The sequence below is a fragment of the Pipistrellus kuhlii genome, unplaced genomic scaffold, assembly GCF_014108245.1.
Source record: "Pipistrellus kuhlii isolate mPipKuh1 unplaced genomic scaffold, mPipKuh1.p scaffold_m20_p_10, whole genome shotgun sequence".
NCBI classification, from domain to species: domain Eukaryota; kingdom Metazoa; phylum Chordata; class Mammalia; order Chiroptera; family Vespertilionidae; genus Pipistrellus; species Pipistrellus kuhlii.
In genome coordinates this window covers 38401926-38424647 of record NW_023425405.1, presented here as the reverse complement: position 1 = coordinate 38424647, position 22722 = coordinate 38401926, and the positions used below count along the sequence as shown (strand labels likewise).

Here is a 22722-nt window from a genome sequence, read left to right as displayed (position 1 = left end):
GTATTTCCTTTCAATTGGAAGGAAGACCCTGAATTGATCCAGATTCAGGTTCAATTATTTGGTGATGTGTGCACTCCTATAATCTCATACGTCTGGCTCTCTCTCTGTTAATATTGATCAGGATTTAGGAAAGTCTGATTCATCTGCTATAAAGTTGTTTATCAGCTTTTTATCAGTTTTTGCAACCATTGGTGATTGTCCATGTCCATAATTTTATTGGATGAAAATTACATTTTGATTAGCTCTCACTGGTTGTGCTTATTCAGTGCAAAGATTACATGCATATCTTCCCAAGTATGTTAGGATTCCCTGGATGGGAGACAAATTAGTCTTTTTTCACAAGAGACCTTTTTATTCATTAGCTTTGGAGTTTCGGTGTTTTTTGTTTGTGTGTTTTTTGTTGTTGTTGTTTTGTGTGTGTGTATGTGTGTGTGTGTGTGTGTGTGTAGAGTTCTCCTCCAGCCCCACCCCCACCCCCACCCATACACACACACTTTTGCTCAACTGCCTCCAACTACATGAAAAGGCAGTCTAATTCTCCAGCCTGCTTTGGTAAAATCTGCTGACTTCTGCTGACCTTCAGAGAATTGGTTGCTTCTCTGCTTGGAAAGACCCTTGAGTGCTGTTGTGCTTGGTAAGAACAAATGTTGCTCTTCAGCTTGAGAGAATTTCACCTTTTTAATGAAATGCTTCCCAATGTTATAATGTATTGGAGTCATACATTTTTTCCCATTCTGAAAAAAATTTCCATTTGAGAGGGAAGCACTGTCTCTCTCTCCCTCTTCCTTGGTTGGGAATTGGGGGAAGTGGTGGAGTTCACTTCTCCTAATTCCATTCCTAGCTCCTTCTTATCTTGTTCTTATCTTGTCTTTGATAGTGTTATACAAACCAAGGAAGATATTTGATACTTTTCACATTTCTCACTTTTTTTTTCTTTTTCAAGAGAAATTTAAAGTCTTAGATTAAAAAAAAAATTATACTGAGATCACATTCCTGCAGGGAGAAGATCATGCTCTTAAATAATCTCGATATCATAAGCAAGTGGGCCTCCTATGGAAAATCCCAGGTAAAAGGACACTTTTTCTATACTTCTACCACTTCTTAGTTGACCCCAGAAAGCAGGTGTGATGGGTATTGTGATTCGTTCATTGATTCCATATTCTATGTATAAATAGTTATTTTCAGCTCGTCCCTTTAAACGAAGCAAAAGTTCTTGGACTTTTTTATCCTTCCATACTTCTCCACTCTGCCACCAGATACTAATATCAGGTGTTTTTCCAAAGCATTGATCAATTTTCCCTTTGTGGACAAGTCTGTTCATATTGTTACCTTTCCCAAGAAAGAAATATGCAATTGGTTGCTTTGTACGATACATATGTTTATACTGCCCCCTGAAAGAATTTTGTAGTGACCGAGCATGTTTTTCCATTTGTTTAGAATCTTGATCTAGTTTTTGGTTTTCTGGCCAGAATAAGAGGGAAGCTAAGAAATAAGGTTCTGACAATTGATAAGATGGCCCTATTTGTTGCAAGATTTCTCGAAGCTGATCTTTCAATTTTTTAGTTGGTATCACAATTTTGGAGGTAGGTTTAATGCAATAGAGAATGATATTGGCCAAGATGAAATTCTGTTTTTCCCTTTGCTGGATTTTCACAGTGGACTGTTGAAAGAGAAAAGTGTATTTTCTCACTATGTCTTCCATGGTTTCTTGATTTTTGGTAAGGTATTCCAAGAGCCCAGAAAACTTATCTGCTTTTAAAACTTCTAGGCTTCTTCGATACAGTTCTACTCGAAGTGGCAAACTAAGCTGTGATCCGAGATCTTTGTTTTGTAATTCCTCAGAGGGACCAAATATATCTGCATATTTCTTAAAATATCCAGCCACCTTTCTCCGAGTTTTGGACTGTTTAATTTGCTTAATGTTGTTCTTTGGTTTTAGAAGGACAAAATAATCATCAAAAAAATCAAAGGACTTTTTCAAAGAAGATCGCAATTTAGTTAGATAGGGAATAAAACTCTTGAGGGCTGATCTAAATTCATTGTTTGGATCCCCAGGAATATCACTATTTCCTGATATAAAGTTGATCATGTTTCTTTTAGATTGTTCATTTTTATTGTCAAAAAAAGGAATGAGTTGAAGAATCTGGATTGCATAGAGCCCAACTTCTATCTCTCCTTGATAGCCAGCAATATTGTAAGTATCATACCGCCTCTTTGACTTCTGATTAAACCTTTCTGTTGCCTCATCCTCTTTATATTCACTTTGCTGTTGAGATTCCTTGAATGCTTCTGAGGCATGAACTGCTAAATCCAAAAGTTCAGTTAAATCAGCAACTGAAATGTTTCTGTTTCTTTCATTATTCTCTATCCACCATCTTATTTTAGTTTTGTAGACTTGACCCAGTGTATCTGAGATATAAGAATTGTTAGGTTCTATGTTTTTTGCTTGATTTGCCCAATAGAGGGCACTGGTAAAGTCCTTCTCTTTAATGTAAAAATGTCTTGCCAAGGCTTGGCAAATGAATGCATTTGGGTTAAACCGAAGAATACCTTCCAGTAATACTTTTTCAACTGCTTTGTTCCCTTCATCTTCATGTAATGCTTCAATGAATGGGGAAAACCAAGTCCCTGTTTCACCTTCATGTTCAATTTGCTGTCTTGTGAGCAGCAGTGTTTGCATATCCTGGGAAAATTTGCTTCTTCCTCTATCAGTATCATAAAACACATTTTCTGTTAGCATATCCAACATAATTTGACTTTTATCCAAATCGTAGCTTATCTTCAATTCTTCCAGTGAGCGGATAGCAATCAAAGGGTGTATAATGCGCACTCCACAGTAGTTTCCACTGTCTATTACCTCTGTTTTTATCAGAATTGTAGAGTAGGTGCCCATCTTATCTTCAAGTTTTTCTGTCCCCCAGTAAGTCGATTGTATTCCTAAAAACTTTTCACACTGTGAAAGTGAAATAGTGGTATCAGGCACATATGAATTAAGAAGAGCCAGAAAAGAAAAGAGCTTTGCTTCCTTGGTGGAAATATTTTGTCCCTTCAGGATATTCCTGACAACATTTTCTATGTACTTTTTATTAAAATTGGTTTTCATGATCATGAAGGAATAAAAATCTTCGAAGTTTTTATGTTGCTCTTCAATTTCTTTCAATTTAAGCTCAAATGCTCTCTGTTCTTTGGAAGATAGTTGTTGTATTAGGGAGATACTGTCTGACATCTTTGCACATTTTTCAGGGTTCTGTGATCTTACGCAATTTAGGATGATCACTAGAGGTTTCTCGTATCGGATGTACTTATTAGCTATAGCTGTTTGAATAGAGGCCTGCAGGAGATAAATATCACCTTGTTCTTCAAAATCATCAACAAGAAGCAGTACAGGTAAGTATTCCTGATGGTTTGCTGTCCCATAGGTGATTAAATTAGTCACTTGTTTTCCAATTTCAGAAAAATCCACTGTCTTGTTCTTCAGCACTGCACATCTGAATTTCTTCCTTAGTTCCCAGAGAATATGCATAGCCAAGGTAGTCCCACCACAGCCTGGATGATGATAGAGATGAATAATTTTGGAACATGTTGACTTTGAAGAATCTGCACAGCTATGAATCATTTTCTCAAGTTTTTCATATTTATCCCTTTTGACAAAAGGTGAAGAATAGTTTTCAGAAGAAAAATAGAAGTTCCACCATGATACTTTACCACCTCTATAGAAGTCTTCCTCTTTTAAAGCCTTGAATTCAAGGAATTTATTTTCATCATTTTCTAAGAGTGTACCTTCACATTCATTTTCACAGAGAATTTCCAGAGCAGTCATGATACCTTCTTCCATTTCTAGAAGGACAGTTGATGAACCAATAGATGGCAAAAATCTCTGTGAAGATTTAGTCACAGATTTTATTTTAAGAATAGTACCATTGATCTCTTCAAGACTTAAAGAAGAAATACATTGGCTTGATAATTCATCTTGTTTTGTTAATCTTGCTTCAAGTAGATCTTTCCATCTCTGACATATGTGTGAGTGTACACAAATACACAATATATTTTCTATTCCTTTGAGATCTTGGTAGAAAGCACAGAAGGTCTCAATGAGGGGGTCTCTTGGGTCATCCACAGAGGAGAGTAAAAGAAATACCACCAAAAACTTCCCTCTTGGCATTACGTCTTCATGTGTAAGAAATGATATTAATTTCCTGACTTCAGATGCTTTTTCTTTTTGCCAGGAGCTTGGATCTAAGGGTTTGTATTTTTCACTGTCAAGATCTAACCTACCATTGCAGAAAATCCAGCTGGGTTGCTGATAAAGATTCAGACTAGAAATCTTCTCGTTTGGTGTGGTTTTCCCCTCTACATAGAGACTTGGCAAATGAAGGTTTACTATTCGGCTTTCTTTGTAAGCATTGACTACCCCCTTGCTCACAGATTCAGGATCAAAATCCAATATAGCAAACCATTTTATTTCCTTTAGAAAATCTAAGTGTTTTATTTGATTAGGATGGCATTTGTTTGTTACAAGAATATACCATTCATAGTATGAATTATCTAACAAATCCTTATTTCCTGTCAACAATTCAATAAGCTTTGGGCCCTCACTGTTTTTATTATTTGTTTTTATTCTGCATTTTTCTTCTGCTTCTTTTCTATGTTCTGCCAATGCTTTTAAATCTAATTTAAACATTTCAAAATCTACTTTTTTTTTCATGATGTCTTTAGAGCTGGCCCCATCTCGCACAAACACTGAGAAATCTTTTCTTGGTTCCCATACTTGATTATTGTAGTTTTGCATTTTAATCTGGAAATAATCATGTTCACATTCAGAGTATTTTGGAATGACATCCACTTCAATAACAAATCTGTCAGATGGAGTACTATTTGGCAATAAAACTTCTACAAATCTTGGCTCTCGAATGCACTTCTTTGCTTTTTGGACCTGATGGTTTTCAAAATATTGGTGGATCATCTGATTGAAGTGATCAATGAGGGCTTCTTTGGTGACATTGGTGACATTCACACCAACAATTTTTCCGTGGGGCTTGTCTTTTACTCCAAAATGAATGGTGCCATTGGTCCGTGAATTCATACATGCTGAAGCAAATCGGAAAACTTCATTGCTAAATTTCATTTTAACATCCTCCTCTGTGGCTTTCATTGTATTAGTGAACTCTTTGAATTCATGTATTGGATCAATGAGATTGAGTGGTCCTGTTTCAGGCTGTAGGCAGAAATCCAATTTGTAACGATATGGGTCACTAAATTCATCAAAAGGGTATGATACACATGTCAGTTCTATGGATGGCTGTTTTTCCTTTGTGTCACCTATTTCATCTTCTATGAACTCACTTTTTAGTGACTTAGAAACTGTGTTCATTGCAGAGGCATTAGCCATATCTGATTTTTCTTTGCCCTTTTGTTTTCGCTTTGAAATTTCCTCATTTTCCTCTTGCATCAAAGTTTGTGTTTTAGGCACCTTTTTACTGCCTTTTTTCTTCTGACATATCTGAATAGGATCATCAGAGGATGCTTTCTGCAATTTTTTGAATAGTTGTTCTATTTGGATAGCTGGTCCATGTGTTATGCCCATATCAATGAGATGATTTTTAGTTAGAAATTTCAGGACTGCTCCATTCACATCTTGTGTGGTCAAGATTTGCCTGTGTTTTTTGTCAATTTTATGACTATCTAGCCACCGATTTACATCATCTTTTGTCCACTCATCTGTATTTTCTGGCAGGTTTAGTTGTGCTGCCATTCTGATATCTGTATATAGAAAAATATATAATTAATATTGTTATAAATAAATTTTAAAATAATCAACCAATTTTTCAATAGGTAATATGTATTTCTTATGCAGTTTTAAAAGTTCAAAGATTGTGCATGCTATTTAGTTATCCTCCTGAGAGAAAATTAATGTTACCAGTTTCTTCTGTATCCTACCAGAAAAATGTTACCAAATACAGTTCTTCTCCTGGCCTTCCCTCTCTTTCCTCCAAACCCCCACCAATGAAAGACAGCATAGTATACACAATTCTTGTCACCTTCCTTTATTCACTAAAAGTATGCTGGGGCACTTTCAGACAGTATATATAGAGACATTTCATCCTCATTAATGCTTATTTGCTATAATGTAAGTTAGTGGTATTATTATAAAATACTCAATTTGGCTATAGAAAGTAAGAGAAACAGAGGAGAATATATGAAACTAAATAGAGAAGTATTTGTGAAATGAGGAGAAATGAAACTAAGTATAGAAGCAAATAGTTGTGAATCATGTTATCATAGGTGTAAAGTATATAGAACATATGAGTGTTAAACAAAGGAAGGGATAGAGGGGCCAAATAGATATTATTATTAAGACACAATTGAAGCACTTGGTATTGTTAAGGTCTTAAATGGGTCTTAACAGGGTAACACCTTCTTTATCTTTTGGGTCCTCTACTCAAGAAACAGAAATAAAATCCAGAATAGCTTATGAGGCTGGTTAATAAGCTATAGCTGTAGTCAGGCATACATGTCCCTCTGCATCTCTCTGTAGTTGATTAGAGCAAGTGCATGTCATTAACTCATTGTATTTTCTATATGTTGATCCCCCTTGGAACAGACCTCAACTCTGGTTCTCAAAATTATACAGTTGGAGAAGAATGCTGATGCAGCAGAGAACGAGAGAGGATATATGATCTTGCATAACTTGGATAATAAAATCCTTCTACCTTCTTGTAACTTAAAAAGTCTATTATTTCATATCTTCTCCTTGATTTTTTGTTGTGTATTTAAATTGATTTAATAAGTCAGGTGCCTTAAGCACCTTAATTTGGTGTGGAGCTTTTCTGTTCCAGGACTTCTGGGATAGCTTGTTGGGTAGGGGAAAATTATATTAATTTTTCACATAATAATTGATAATAGCTTATTCCTGGGCATTAACAAATGGCATTACTATTTGGTCTACAAGTTGGAAGATGAGTATTTGGAATATTCATGGCAATATTTGCTACAAAAATATAGCACTGGTTAGAAAACATAAAATCCAAATAGCTTTATGTACAATCCATAAATGGCTCCAAAATGTGAGTCATTTTGACAAAGCCATCATGGGAGAAATCAAATTAACAGAGGAGATAAGCTTGGGAAATTGTGGCAAATAGGTTATATAGGCCCACTTTTATGAAATAATGCACAGGAATATTGCCTCCAAATATAGATATAAATTCAAGGTTAGGATTTACCTTCCATTTGAGGCATAAAGATCCTGGAGTGGTAATCTAAGGTTAAAGCTATTATTTGTGGTTAGTAATTTCTGTATGCATAGAAAGTGAATAATATCTTATGCCCTGGCCAGTGTGGCTCAGTTGGTTTAGTGTCATTCCATGTTCTAAAAGGTCACTGGTTCAATTCCTATCAGGGCACATGCCCAGCTTGCGGGGTTGGTCCCTGATCAGGGTGGATACCGGAGACAATCAGTCAATTACTCTCTCATACATTGATGTTTCCTTTCTCTCCATCTCCCTCCCATTCTCTCTAAAAACAGTAAAAGTAAAAAGCTCACATATCTGACAGCTACAGTAATACAAAATAGTCAAAATAGGCAATTTGGTGGGAATTTTACTCTCTTATAACACTATGACAATGAGAAACTTAAAAGATGTACTGCCTTCTTAAATAATGTGAATTAGATGAATTTTCCATTAGCAATCTAGCCTATAGAGATTAAGAAGTTCAAATTTTAAGTTATCTAGGTAAAGAAAACTGAGTGGAGAGGGAAATTGTTTTTGTTATACTAATCTTCAAAGTAAGCCCCTTTTGTGGGGCTACATCAAACATAAGACTGTGCATCAAAGGACACAATTAACAGAATGAAAAGGCAAGGTATGGAATGGGAGAAAATATTGGTAAATAATGTAACTGACTAGTTAATATCCAAAATATAGTAAAAACTATAACTCAACAACAAAACAAATAATCCAATTAAAAACTGAAGTGTACTTGCATATGAACAGATATTCACCATCACTAATCATTAGAGAAAAGCAAACCAAAACCATAATAATATATCATTTCACAACCATATGATAATTGCTAAAAAAAAAAGACTCTGAAAATAACAAGTATGGTGAGGATGTGGAGAAATTGTGTACCATTGGGGGAAATATATAATGCAACCAACATGGCCTACCCTAAAAGAATGGTTAAAGCATTCTAAACAGCAAGAAAATGATTAGAGAAGGAACCTTGGAATATTAGGAAGGAAAATAACATGGTAAGCAGAAATATTGATAAGAATGATAGTGTTTCTCTAGTTGGTTTTCTAAATTGTTTGTTGAAGCACTGTTGAATGTATATAGTGGAAATAGTTAAGATAATTAAAAGTGGATAGGGTAAAAGGATATATAGGTACTAAGATTTCTTCCCTTTATTCAAACTAATAAAATAGTATCATTACACTGTCATAAATTATCCTATCTAATAAAGAGGGAATATGCTAATTAACCCTCATGCCATTGCAAAGATGAAGATGTCCACAGCCAATAAGGAGGGAATATGCTAATTGACCGCCATGCCCTCAAAGATGGCAGTGTCCAAAGCCACAAGATGGCAGTGCCCAGTCCCCTTAGCCTTGCCAGGATGATTGACTCAGGAGTCCCCCTGTTTCCTCATCCCCTAGCTGCCCAGGGCCACACGAGGGATGAGTAGTCATGGCCAGCTGAGGCTTGTGCTGCCGGCAGTGACAGAAGCAGAGGTGTGATGGGGGTGTCGCGCATTGCCTTCCCCTGATCACCAGTTTGCCTCCTGCCCCTGAGAGGGCAGGCTGAGCTGAGGGACTCTACCCCACCTCCGTGTGGCCCACATAAACTTAAACCTTGTTTATTTGGCCCATGTTAGTCTTTGAGTTTGACATACTTGATCTAAGCTCTTAACCCAGAAACCTAGACAACTTTGAAAAAGAACAAAATAAAATATAGGCAAATAGCCGAAACCGGTTTGGCTCAGCGGTAGAGCATCAGTCTGCGGGCTGAAAGGTCCCAGGTTCGATTCCGGCCAAGGGCATGTACATTGGTTGCGGGCACATCCCGGTAGGGGGTGTGCAAGAGGCAGCTGGTTGATGTTTCTCTCTCATCGATGTTTCTAGCTCTCTATCTCTCTCCCTTCCTCTCTGTAAGAAAATCAATAAAATATATTTTAAAAATATATATATAGGCAAATAGAAGAAAGGAAAAAATAAAGTATAGAAATAAATTGAAAACAGAAATATAATGGAGAAAGTCAGTGATGTAAAGATCTGCTTACTTGAAAAGATCATAAAATTGACAAATCTCCAGTAAGACTGAAAAAGAGTAGAAAAAAAGACACATTTACCAGTATCAGAAACAAAACAGTGGATATCATTTAAAAACTTTCAGGTATCAAAAGGACAATAATGAGTACTATGAACAATTTGACAACTCAAATGAAATGGACTAACTCCTCAAAAAGCACAAACTTCTACAACTCACTCAATATTAAATAGATCATTTGTATAGTCCCAGAACTTCAAAGAAAACTGGATTTTTAAAATATGTTTTTATTGCCCTAGCCGGTTTGGTTCAGTGGATAGAGCATGGGCCCTGGGATTGAAGGGTCCCAGGTTTGACCCTGGCCCTGGTTGGGGTGTGTGCAGGAGGCAACCAATTGATGTGTCTCTCTCACATTGATATTTCTCTCTTGTTTCTCCCTCTCCCTCTACTCTCTCTAAAATCAATGGGAAAATATCCTCAAGTGAGGATTAACCTCCCAAAAATGTTTTTATTGATTTTAGAGAGAAGAAGAAGGAAGAGGAGGAGGAGGAGGAGGAGGAGGAGAAGAAGAAGAAGAAGAAGAAGGAAGAAGAAGAAGAAGAAGAAGAAGAAGAAGAAGAAGAAGAAGAAGAAGAAGGAAGAAGAAGAAGAAGAAGGAAGAAGAAGAAGAAGAAGAAGAAGAAGAAGAAGAAGAAGAAGAAGAAGAAGAAGAAGAAGAAGAAGGGGAGAGACTGCTTCTGGCTGTGTCCTGTATGTCCTCATCAGAGATCAAACCTAAAACCCAGGCATGTGCCCTGACCAGAAATTAAACCAGCAACTATCTCATGCATAGGATGATGCTCAATCAAGTGAGCCATACCAGCTAGGCAGAGAACTGGATTTTTTAAGTAAAAAAAAAAAAAAATCTCCCCTCAAATCTCCAGGCCCAGACAGTTTCACTGGAGAATACTACCAGACATTTAAAGAATTAACACTGAGTCTACACAATCTCTTCTAAAAAAACTGTAAACGTGGTAAAACTCACCAGTTCATTTTATGAAGCTAGTATTACTCTGATAGCAAAGCCCTTGCAAACCTAGCCTGAAGGTGGGCTCCCATGGACCTACGTTCTGTCCCACCTAAGGGACAGGCCAGTTCCTACAGGCCTAGGCTCTGTATTTGCTCCAGTGCTGGGCTGGGCCCCATGGACCTAGATTCCAGATTAGCTCCCATAGAGTGAGGCTCCTAGCCTCCAAAGCTGGCTTTATGGACCTAGGCACATCATCTGGCCCCAGGACCAGGCTGTTGGCAAAGATAAGAACAAAAGGGAACCCTTGTACACTGCTGGTGGGAATGTAAATAGGTATATCCATTATGGAGATGAATATGGAGATTTTCCCCAAAATTAAAAATTGAACTATATATGATTCAACTATTCCACTTCTGGGTATATATCAGAAGGAAATGAAATCATTATCTAAAAGAGATTATCTGCTCTCACATGTTTATTGTAGCATTTTCACAACAGACAAGATATAAAGACAACCTGAATGCATGTCTGATGTTAAGTGAAATAAGCTAGAAAGAGAAAGTTACTGTATTTCTCCTTTATATGTGAAATCTAATAAAAAAGTCAAATTCATAGAAAAAGGGATAAGAGGTTGGCGAGGAAAGGGATGGGCAGATGTTGACAAAACTATACAAATTTGCAGTTATGTAGAGATGTCTAGAGAGCATGATGATTATACTTAATAATACTATTTTGAATGCTGGAAATATGTGGAGAGTAGATTTCAGGTACACTCATCACAAAAATTAATGATATTTGTGTGAGGAGATGATAGGTTAATTAGCTGGACAATGGTAGTCATGTCACTATACATCTATAATAATAAAAGCATATATGCTAATTAGACTGGGCATCCTTCTGGATGTCCTTCCAGACAACCTTCTAGATGAAGCCGGAGTTACAAGGGAAGCCCGGGTCCCGGTGTCAGAGGGAAGCCAGTGCAGGCAGCTGGTAGAAGGAAGGCCTGCTCTTGCATGAATTTCTTGCACCGTAATTCTAGCGTGTACATAAAATCATTGTTTTATACCTTAAATATATACAATTTTTATTTTAAAGTGCTGCATTAAAATTTTTAAGATACAGTGTCAATAATACTTGGAGAGGATATTTATAGTCTAAATTAGGGGTGTCGAACTCAATCAGAGAAGGGGCCAAAATCTAAAATCCAGCCTAAATCGCGGGCCGAATGGTTTACTGAACAGTTATAAACTGTCATTGTGATGGAAATGTAGCGGAGTGCAGTGATGACAGCGCGGTGCGGGCCACATTGCAAGGCCTGGCGGGACAGATTTGGCCCGCGGGCCTTGTGTTTGACACATGTGGTCTAAATGCTTTTATAAAACTAGAAGAAAACATAAGCTAAATGTCACTTTAATAAGTTCAAAGAAGAACAACAGAATAAAGCAGAACTAAATGAAAGGAAGGAAAAATAAAGATAAGAGCAGCAATCTATAAAATGGAAACAGAATTACAACAGAGAGAATCAAAGAAGCCCGAAAGTTGTACTTGATAAAGAGTAATAAAATTGACACACCTGTGGAAAGAGTGATCAAGAAAAAAAGAGATGGCACAAATATCAGATGCTGTAAATTTGAAGACTGAAGTGAACTGAACAAATTCCTTGAAAATATATTTACCAAAACTGACTGAAGAAGAAATGGAAGGAGTCCCACTTCCCAATGTGATGTAGTCGATTCCAGAGGGGAAACCAGCACTCCCACTATAACAACCAGGAAAAAAGAAGTCAGATACATTACAAAACATATTTTTGAAGTATTCACAGAGTTGTAGATGGACTTCATGACAAGGACTAGTTAAATAAAAACTCCAGAGAGAGAAGATCCCTTCCTAGGTAAGCTTTGGGGCATTTGCTCATTCTAGGCTGAGGTTGAGGACTAGACCTGGCCGTTTGGGAGAAGAGAAACCAGTAGGGCTTTTCATGGTCACATGGATGGATGTGATGAATTGGAATCTAAAACTGCCCCAGAATCTTTAATCACCTTGGAAATGCAAAGTAAAAGTACAATTAGATAATACTGTATACCCAGCTTAATGGCTCAAAACAATACCAAATGCTGGTGGTGAGGTAAAGTCAATGGAATGCTCATACATTTCTGGTGGAAATGTAAATTGATTTAGCCACTTTTGGGAAACTATTTGGCAGTTTTAATAAAGGTAAATGTGCCAGTAATGATAGAAAACATAATGTAAGGTACCATTTCTATGAAGTTCAAGAACAGGCAAATTAATTTATTATAGTAGACTTCAGTGGGTACCTTCTGGCAGAACAGTATTTTCTGGGGATTGGCATAAAAAATACTTTGTGAAAATGAATAAGGGAAACCTTATTCAACATGGAGCTGGGAAGCCATGGAGGGAGAGCTCTCCTCTTCCCTGCTTGTCTCAGTAATAGCAACTGCTTTTCACTCATTGCCAATAAAAAACTGCCACAACCTTATACACTGCCCTCACCCCCCACAAACGTGCTCCTGTTAAAACAACCCTTCCCAATATTATAAAAGAAATGCTCCCCCCCAACTGAACTCCCTTTTGTCATTTTGTACTTGGCTATGGTCCACCATAGTTTGCATGTCCAAAATTACAATTCCTCTGCTACCGTATTACCAAATAAACTAATTTGCTGCTCAATAACCTTTGTTTTTATTTTTAAAGACTGATAATTTTATATCTTGGTTTGGTTAGTGGTCACACTGATGAATACACAGAAATTTCATAGAGCTATACCCTTAAGATGTGTTCATTTCATAGAAATTATACTTCATGTGAAAAGCCAGTGATGCCTCCAAAATGCATGGTAAAATAAACAGATGAGTGAAATAAAAAATATACTTCCATAGAAAAAGATAATGGTATGTTACCAGTCAAGTTTAATGATTAACTCAATTCTGGGCACATGAGGTCTGAAAGTTACACTAGAGATTTATTATTGCAGCTTTTAGTTTTACATGCCATTGTTGATTCATACTGTTTTATAGTTATCTAAAACCTGGACCTACCGCCCTCTAGGAACTTTGCTATGTGAGTCATTTTCATATGTCCATCTAAATCTCATCTACCCCACCCTGTAAATGTACAGCTCACTATTGTCATACCTAAAGCAGGAGGTGCCCTTGCCAGCTGTGTTCAGGCTCCTGAAACCTCATACCTGGAGCTCTTCTGCCCCATCCTATCAGTATACTTCTCCAAGAGTCTCCCTGATTTCCAGTAACAATTTTATATACTCAGCCCTTGTATCCTATGTGATACCTCAAAGATCAGATTATGAGACTGAGTATTGACTTAAATGGATTATCTGATTCCTGCATGAGTTGCAAACCATGTACACATGAAACTTAAAGCCAGGTGAATGGGGTGCCAGGACTGAATGTTTGGTTGAGAATGTGAGCAAATAAAAAAGGAATGGCTTTTGACTATTTTCTCTACCTGATTGTGGATGTTTTTACAATATTTAAAAAAATAAAATTTATTTTGGGATGACATTGGTTAATAACATATAAGTTTCAAGTATACAGTTCTATAATGCACCATCTGTATATTGTATTGGGTACTCACCAATCAAAGTCCAGTCTCCTTTTGTCACCATATATTTGACCCCCTTTACCCGCTTCATCCTCTTCCATTCCCATTCCCCTTTGATAACCACCTTACTGTTGTCTATGTGTATGATTTTTAAGTCATGATAGAGCAGCTTGAAGTTTCACACAGCTTCCTCTAAAGCCTTTATGAGAGTCTTTCAATAATGTACTTTAAATAAAGTGTTGAAGATGTTGGGAGCATATTAACTAGAGCAATGATTTTCAACCAGTGTTGTCCCAAGAAATTTCAAAACATGTAATACCTAACTATTTAGTCAAGGGCACTAACCTCTTTTCCCTTAGATCGTCAAAAAAAAAAAAAAAAAAAATGACAATAGCTAACACAACAATAGCTGTCTGAAATCAAAATTACACCTATTTTTTGTCAGAGTGGCAAAAAATATATATTTTGGTATGCCATGGAATGTTAATAATTAATTCATGTGTGCCATGAGATGAAAAAGGTTGAAAATTGCTGCATTAGAGGAATGATTGCTAACTTCTATGTTTTCTACATTTACACTATTCAGAGGTATTTCACATATTAATGATTCCTTTATATCCTCTCTTGTTCCAAAAAATTTTTCTTAGATATTTCAGAAACTTTATAGGATCACACATATGTGAAAACCCTGGGGTAGAGAAATTGGTGTTTTTTGTTTGTTTGTTTGTTTGTTTGTTTGTTTTTTCCGGAGAGGTTGGGGGCAGGTGGTCCTAGCCAGTTTGGCTCAGAAGATATAGCCTATGGACAGAAGAGTCCCGGGTTTGATTCTAGTCAAAGTCAAAGGCACATGCCTGTGCAGGAGGCAGCCAATCAATGATTATCTCTCATCATTGATGTCTCTCTCTCTCTCTCTCTCTCTCTCTCTCTCTCTCTCTCTCTCTCTCTCTCTCTCTCTCTCTCTCTCCCTCTCCCTTCCTCTCTGAAATCAACAAAATATATATATTTTTAAAATCAAGGGGAAGACTAATCAGGGAAGATAGAAGGTGGGAAAAAAAAAATGAAGCCAAGGAGTAAAGTTAGTGCCTAAAATAACTTTTCAGTTCTATATACTATACTATAATAGAAGTGGCCTGGAATTTTGGTTCTGAGCTTCTCAGCAACCACTATAAAAAAGGAAACAATCTGTTGCATGATTAAACCCACATACATTTATTTGTTAACTGTAGGGTTTGTCAGCTTTTCTAAAGAGAGTTGAATTTCAGGCCTTTATTTAGAAATGTAAACCCTTAGCCCCTGTTCCTTACTTGGGAGGAAATCGGACATAAGAACTAGGACATTTAAAAGGAATGTATAGATGTCATAATTTCAAGGACTTCCAGTCTCTGTTCTGTCTCTCTATATCTGTCATCTGACACTAAATATTTGAGAATCTATTGGGGAGTTTTATTTTCTGGCAGCTGCCAACTTCTAGGGTAGATGGTAGTAAGTATCTTTGATTAATGTAAAGCACATCTTTAAATTTTCACTAAATGTGCTGAAACCGGTTTGGCTCAATGGATAGAGCGTCGGCTTGGGGACTGGAAGGTCCCGGGTTCGATTCCGGTTAAGGGCATGTACCTTGGTTGAGGGCATATCCCCAGTAGGGAGTGTGCAAGAGGCAGCTGATCGATGACTCTCTCTCATCAAAGTTTCTAACTATCTCTCTCCCTTCCTCTCTGTACAAAATCAATAAAAACGTATAAAAATAAAAATTAAAAATTAAAAATTAAAAATTAAAAAATAAACTGAGTGAAAAGAAAGAAAGTTTTTATTAAAAAAATTTTTTTTCATTAAATGTTCTTTCTGAAGATGCTAATACCTTGGAGAATTTCATCAATAAAAGTGCCTTTAGTTAACAATTGCATCTTTTTTGGAATGTTATGACTCCTTTTTCAACTAATACAAAACCAACTCCTGTCACGGAAATTAAGTCTAGAATGTCTAGGCTTAAATATTATTTTTTATTTTTGGGTATATTTCAATATTCTAACTGAAAAGTAGATTCCTTCCTATTGAATAAAATGATGCTATAGATAGCAATAATGATATTGATAATAGATATTGTACTTACCCAGTTTGTCTTGCAAATTTCTTCTATTGATACATAAATGGCAGGAAAACCATGGATTTTAGTGCAGAAAATATGTAATGTCTGTGTTTTCTTCCTCCTACAATGTCAGAAAAAGACATTGTAGAGTTTTCATCAACATTTATTTATACTCTGCTTTTACCTCAGTCTGAGCTCTAACTGGCTCAGAAACAACAGGGTGTGTCTCAGAAATGGGTGTGTCGAAACTGGCAGATATGAGAAAGGAAACCCGTCATCTGCTGGTTTTCAGTTTCGTTTTCCTAGAGCTAAGTTTATTTTGCCTGTAAAATGCCTTTTTTTTTTTTCTTTTGTAATTACTCTGCTCTCTGTGGCTGCAGTCATCCTGGTTGTGTTAATTTGCATACTCACTCCTGATTGGCTGGAGGGTGTGGGTGTAGCAGAGTGATAGTTAATTTGCATTTTACTCTTTTATTAGATAGGACTAGGGGTCCAGTGCACGAATTAGTGAACCTTGAAGGGAACTGTGGGCCACGAGGCTGTGGTAAGCACAGGGGTGGATCCTGTCCCATCTTCCAAGACCCAGGCCAGCCCCTCCCACTGCGGCTCTGGTCTCTTGTCTCCCAGCTCCCTCTGCTGCCGCTCCCATGTGCTGATGGTGCCACATGCACCCATTGAAGGTACAAAGCAATTGGGGCCAGTGCCATCAGCAAGTGCAAGCGGTAGCTGCTGTCCTGATTGACCCTCAGGAGCACAGAGTGGGGGAGAAGCCTTCAGGGGCGATCAGGGCTGGCAGCTGCCTATTGCATCTGCTGATGGTGCTGAGTGCAAGTGGTGGCTGTGGCACCGGCTATGGGTGCAAGTGAGGCCAGCACTGACAGCAGGTGTGTGCTCCAGGCAGGGCCATGGTGTGCAGGAGAAAAGAATTTTCAGTAACCACCAGAGGCTCGCTTTGATGACAGTAACTGGTGCCCCCGCTCACCTGCTTCACCATCCTTCCATGGCCAACGCGTACCATGTTCTACACATGCCCCCTGATGGTCAGCGCACATCATAGCTACTGATTTTTGGTTGTTGGTCTATTTGTATATTAGTCTTTTATTATATAGGATATGTATATAAGCATATATTGATACATATATATGTATACAAGTATATGTCCATGTTTATTTATATCCTCTTGGTTCTGTTTCTCTGGAGAACCCTAACTAATATGACAAGGCACAAGTAGTTTGACAAACTGGAATACCCAATGCCCCAATCTAGATATAAAATATTTCTATATGGCATGTCCCTCCTCGTTCACTCCTAATGTCCTCCAGAGGAAACCATTCTTCTGACTTATTTTCCACCCGAGATTAATTGTACATGCTCCAGGTGTTCATACACATAGAATCATATACTATATATTCCTCTGTGACTGGCTTCTTGTATTCAACATAAGGTAATTGAGATTGGCTCTAGTGTTGCATGTATCAGTAGTTTGTTCTTTTCTTATTGACAAACTAGAGGCCCGATGCATGAAATTCATGCCAGGGACTCGTCCCCTGCCACCGCAGCTTCGGCCTCCCGCCACCAGTAGGGCATCCTGTCTAATTAGCATAGTACACTTTTATTATTATAGATGTATTCTATTTTGTCAATATAACACAATTTATTTATCTAGTTTTCTTTATGTAGACATCCTATCCCAGTTATTTCAGTTTTTGGTAGTAATGAATAAAGCTGCTATGATTATTTTTGCACAAGTATTTTTGTGGACACGTGTCTTTATTTCTCTTTGGTAAAAACCTTGACATGGAATTGCTTGATCAAATAGGTATGTGTTTAACTTTATAAACAACTGTCAAGGCTTTGTCAAAACTTGTACCAGAAGCAGTACTCTCTAAGGTATGGTAAGTCTGTGTGTCAGGCCACTGTATAAATCAAAATGAAATAAGGAACTCATGTCATTTCACCTACTAGTGTAGAAATAAAGAACAATGATATTTAGCATATCAGTATCATGAGTCTGAGGCTGCCAGGCACCACGGTTTTACCCCCATCCTCCATCTGTGAGTAACAGGTGATTTAGTATCATTGGTACCCATAATACCTGGCCTGATGTTATAACAAGTATGTCCTCACCCTCCTAGGAGTGGTCAGATGTGGCACCCATTGGCAAATGTTTGTTTTTGCAATATCTGTAATGAGCATAATTTCAGAACTGCCAAGATGAGCCAGCAAAACAAATCTGCTTTATACACATTGAGTGAATAGTTAAAACTTAATACAGTTAGTTAAAATAACAAGGATAAAGTGACATCATGAGGATAACATACAGATATTGTATCCTACCAGGCAGATCTTGCTCCTTTGCAGACAATTGAGATGCCTTTTAAATAATAGCAGACCACTTGGATATTTATTGTCAACTCTCTAGGTATTACTATTTTTTTTTTCTGGATGGACCTGTGTATCATTTACCATGACTCACTTTGAATGATATTTTCCATTTTTCTAAGACTGTAAGAACAAATTGAATCTTCCTGTGGCTATTTATACTCAATACACATCTTCAGTTGTTGAACACATGAAGCCCCTGGAAGAGCTGACTCCCTTCAGGAACTGGCTTGTGCCATGAGCATCAGACACAACATTGTCAACTGTCTACCCTAGAAGAGCCAACTTTCCCACAGGGACTAGGCATGCTTGAACAAGAGTCTCTGTTTCACATAATTTTTATTTATTTATTTATTTATTTATTTATTTATTTATTTATTTATTTATTTTTAAAGAATGGTTAGATGCCGGGACCGGTTTGGCTCAATGGATAGAGCATCGGCTTGGGGACTGAAGGGCCCCGGGTTCGATTCCGGTCAAGGGCATGTACCTTGGTTGCGGGCATATCCCCAGTAGGGGGTGTGCAAGAGGCAGCTGATCGATGACTCTCTCTCATTGATGTTTCTAACTCTCTATCTCTCTCCCTTCCTCTCTGTACAAAAATCAATAAAATATATATATAAAAAAAACAATGGTTAGACTTAGAGCATGTGGTAACTCAGCTTTATTTTAAGCAGGCCATTGACCTTTGATTTCTCTTTAAGAATTTCTTCCTTATTGTTACATTTCTCTTAGCTAAGAGTCTATTGGTTAACTTTAAGTACTATTCACATGTTTATAAATCCCATATTGGGTGTGTCTTCCATATCATAGGTATTTCCAAACTAATAAACCAGTTATCCCTTCAGAGGAATACCAAGCTTAATATAAATTTAGTTTTCTTTAATCCAGTGTTTATTTCAATATATGTTTTGAGGGAATATTGAAAGCATTGTTAATATGGGAAAATACAATAATTGTTCTACAAGGGATTTGGTGATATAAATAGTCTATATTTTTTCACCACTGATGAGATATTTACTAGTAAACATGGCTGGCTTTTACTGAGCACTATTGGCTTCATAGTGCTCAGTAGAAGCCAACCACGTTTAAAGATACTCTGCCTTTTAAATCACTCATGCATATTTGATACTCAGGAATAATATTTCAAATAAGAGTGAAAAAATAAACATTTTAAATTGTTTGAAGAAACATCCTGGGTATAATTTTTTTTTTTACTTTTTTACTTTATACTTAATTTGGACATGAGTATTAACTAAAAGAATTTTGGGTATATTTTGTTATATTTTATCTAACTCTTCTGTTCCCTGTTACCAATGTGATAATTAGTTTTTTAACTATTGAAGAAATACTGTTTTAATTAAAAACATATAAATTGATGTAATGCAATATACCTCTATATGAGGATGAATGTTCGAAAATGGGTAAACAATATAGTGTGAGAAAATGAAGGCTGCGTGGTTAGGGGAAGGAGCTTGAATTAGAGCACATGTGTCAAACACAAGGTCCGCGGGCCAAATCCATCCCGCCAGGCCTTGCAATGTGGCCTGCACCGCGCTGTCATCACTGCACTCCGCTGCGTTTCCATCACAATGACAGTTTATGACTGTTCAGTAAACCATTCGGCCCGCGATTTAGGCTGGATTTTAGATTTTGGCCCCTTCTCTGATTGAGTTCGACACCCCTAAATTAGAGTATCAGTGTCTAAGTCCCTTTAACCAAAGACTGAAATGGAGCAACATAATGTTTGAGTTCAAACAAAGTTGGTAAAATACACCCTTCTTAGATCAATAAAACTATTTATTTTATTTAGTCTTTTATAAAAGTAAATTGCCTTTAATTCTAAACAAAATGTGGTCTATTTATACAATGAAAATTTATGTGACAATAAAAAAGAATGAAGAATTGATACATGATACGACATGAATGGAACTTGAAAACATTATGCAAAGCCATTCACGAAAGATGACATATTGTATGACTTCAATTATATGAAATGTCCAGAATAGGCAAATCCATAGAGACAGAGAGTTCTTGCCAGGAGTTAGGGGAAGGGGTGAATGGTTATTGAGTGCTATGGGTGCATGGTTTCTTTTGGGTTGATGAGAGTGTTCTAAAATTGATTGTGCTGATGGTGCTAATGATATACTAGCAGATATTGAATTGTGTACTTAATTTTTTTTTTAAATTCTCACGCAAGGATATTTTTTCCATTAATTTTCAGATATAATGGAAGGGAGGGAGAAGTGGGGGAGAGAGAAAAAAAACAACAACACATCGATGACAACATAACAGAGGAACATTGATTGGTTGCCTCCTACATGTGCCCTGACTAGAGGTGGGGGTTGAACCCTCAGCTGAGGTACAAATCTATGACCCTCTGAGGCAAACCAGCCAGGGTTGAGCTATGTACTTTAAATGGGAGAATTTTATGGTATGTGAGTTATCTCAATAAAGATGTTTAAATTTGCTTCCTAATAAGAGCCTTCTGAATTGCAGACATGTGAGGTATGCTATCCAGTTTAATCCTTATCAAATGCTTGCAACCCAAGTTTATTTTCCTCATCTTGCAAATGAGAAAACCAGAGTTCTAACTTACCTATGTATACTGGTCAGATGAATGACTCTCACAGTTTGGCGTGCACTGTAAGCCTGACTATTTTTTAAGTATGAACGTTTCCCATTGGCTGTCTTGGTTTACCCTGATTCCAAATTATAAGACCTACTGGGGCAACCATTCATTGTACTGTTATCAGTTGTGAGTTAATTTACCTTTGTGAGTAGAGCTGATGATTTATGGAATAGGTGGAGCCCTGAGCAAGCTGCAAATAACCTGAGGGTACTGAGTCTTCATGAGTAGTGAGTTGAGGGGAAAAAGTGGTGGAATTAGCACGCAGTATCACAAATATTTAGTTCAACAATTTTTTTTATACTTTGTTTTCTTCAAAGGCAATTCAAAGGAAGAGAGAGGGAAAGAGGATCTATATCTATATCTACATCTATATCTATATCTATCTATCTATCTATCTATCTATCTATCTATCTATCTATCTATCTATCGAGAGGAGAGAAAGGTGATGGTTTGAAGAAAAGAATCAGTGCCCAGCCAGGTGTGGCTCAGCAACTGAACCAGGAGATCACCGGTTTGATTCCCCCTTTTGAGGATATGCCCAGGTTGCAGTTGTGGGCTCGATCCCTATTTAGGGGCATGCCAGAGGCAGTGGATCAGTGATTTTTTCTCATCAATGATGTTTCTATCTCCATTTCCCTCTCCCTTTCTCTCTGAAATCAATAAAAATATTTTTTTAAAGAAAAAAAATCAGCTAAAATTTTTTTAAATTAATGTTTTTAACAATATATTTTATTGATTTTTTATAGAGAGGAAAGGAGAAGGATAGAGAGCTAGGAACATCGATGACAGAGAAACATCAACCAGCTGCCTCGTGCACACCCCCTACTGGGGATGTGCCCGCAATCAAGGTACATGCCCTTGATCGGAATAGAACCTGGGACCTTTCAGTCTGCAGGCTGGCACTCTATCCACTGAGCCAAATGGGTTTTGGCTGTTTTTATTATTTTTTTAAAAATATATATTTTATTTATTTTTTTTACAGAGAGGAAGAGAGAGGGATAGTTAGAAACATCGATGAGAGAGAAACATCAATCAGCTGCCTCCTGCACACCCCCTACTGGGGACGTGCCCGCAACCAATGTACATGCCCTTGACCAGAATCGAACCTGGTACCTTCCAGTCTGCAGGCTGACGCTCTATCCACTGAGCCAAACCAGTTTTGGCTGTTTTTATTTTTGATGGACTTTCCTAAGCAGAAATTGCACCCCATTATTTTTGAAATATAGATGACAGCAATGGAATTTAAGACTAAACTTTCCTGTAGATAGAATACAAATTCACCTTTGAAGACAGACTGAGCATTTGTTTTGGGGAAAGCATTTCAAAGGGCTCTTTGATTCTACAAGAGTAAAGAATCTCTTCTGAAAAGGGGAGTTGAACTTCTCTGCACTATAATGTAATACCTTGTCCTGATTGTGGGTGGGGTGACATCTCTGCATTTTATATTTCTTTTCAGAAAAAAATAAAACAAAACATAATTCTTTCAGGGGACCTTAGAGAGTCTATAGCCTAATATCCGAGTCAACAGTTTGTATTTAGGGGTTGTCTCACCTGGGAGAGTTGAGCAAAGGCTACCCTACAACATGGTTATTGAAAGAGGTGCTGAGGAGAGGGAAGCCCCTTGAAAAACCTTGTACAGGAGCTGGGCCTATAAACTCTGGGGGTAGTCAAGGATGACAGGAATATGTAACAGGTTTCTTCCTTTTATTATAACTTTTTTCCTCTTATGTCAAGCCTTTAGTTAAGTGTAATGAATACTGTGACC

At 37.3% G+C, this 22722-nt stretch overlaps 1 protein-coding gene across 3 annotated transcripts; it reads right to left on the bottom strand.

Annotated features, from left to right (window-relative positions):
* Positions 1–426: 426 nt before the first annotated feature.
* On the bottom strand, positions 427–16175 carry SAMD9 (sterile alpha motif domain containing 9). Of its 3 annotated transcripts, XM_036429433.2 has the most exons (3): positions 15973–16175; positions 11955–12051; positions 427–5760 (listed from the first exon to the last, which is right to left on the bottom strand). In XM_036429433.2, exon 3 carries the CDS (start codon positions 5750–5752, stop codon positions 1016–1018), a length of 4737 nt encoding a protein of 1578 aa, XP_036285326.1. In that variant the 5' UTR covers positions 5753–5760; positions 11955–12051; positions 15973–16175; the 3' UTR covers positions 427–1015. The 3 variants fall into 3 exon arrangements, with proteins under 3 accessions (XP_036285326.1, XP_036285323.1, XP_036285324.1); XM_036429430.2 differs by lacking the exon at positions 11955–12051 and having other exon boundaries at positions 15968–16175; XM_036429431.2 differs by lacking the exons at positions 11955–12051; positions 15973–16175 and adding an exon at positions 11852–11928.
* Positions 16176–22722: the final 6547 nt, after the last annotated feature.

Coding starts and splice junctions, on each gene's coding strand:
- SAMD9 (XM_036429430.2), bottom strand. CDS start 5,752: ATGGCAGCACAACTAAACCTGCCAGAAAATACAGATGAGTGGACAAAA.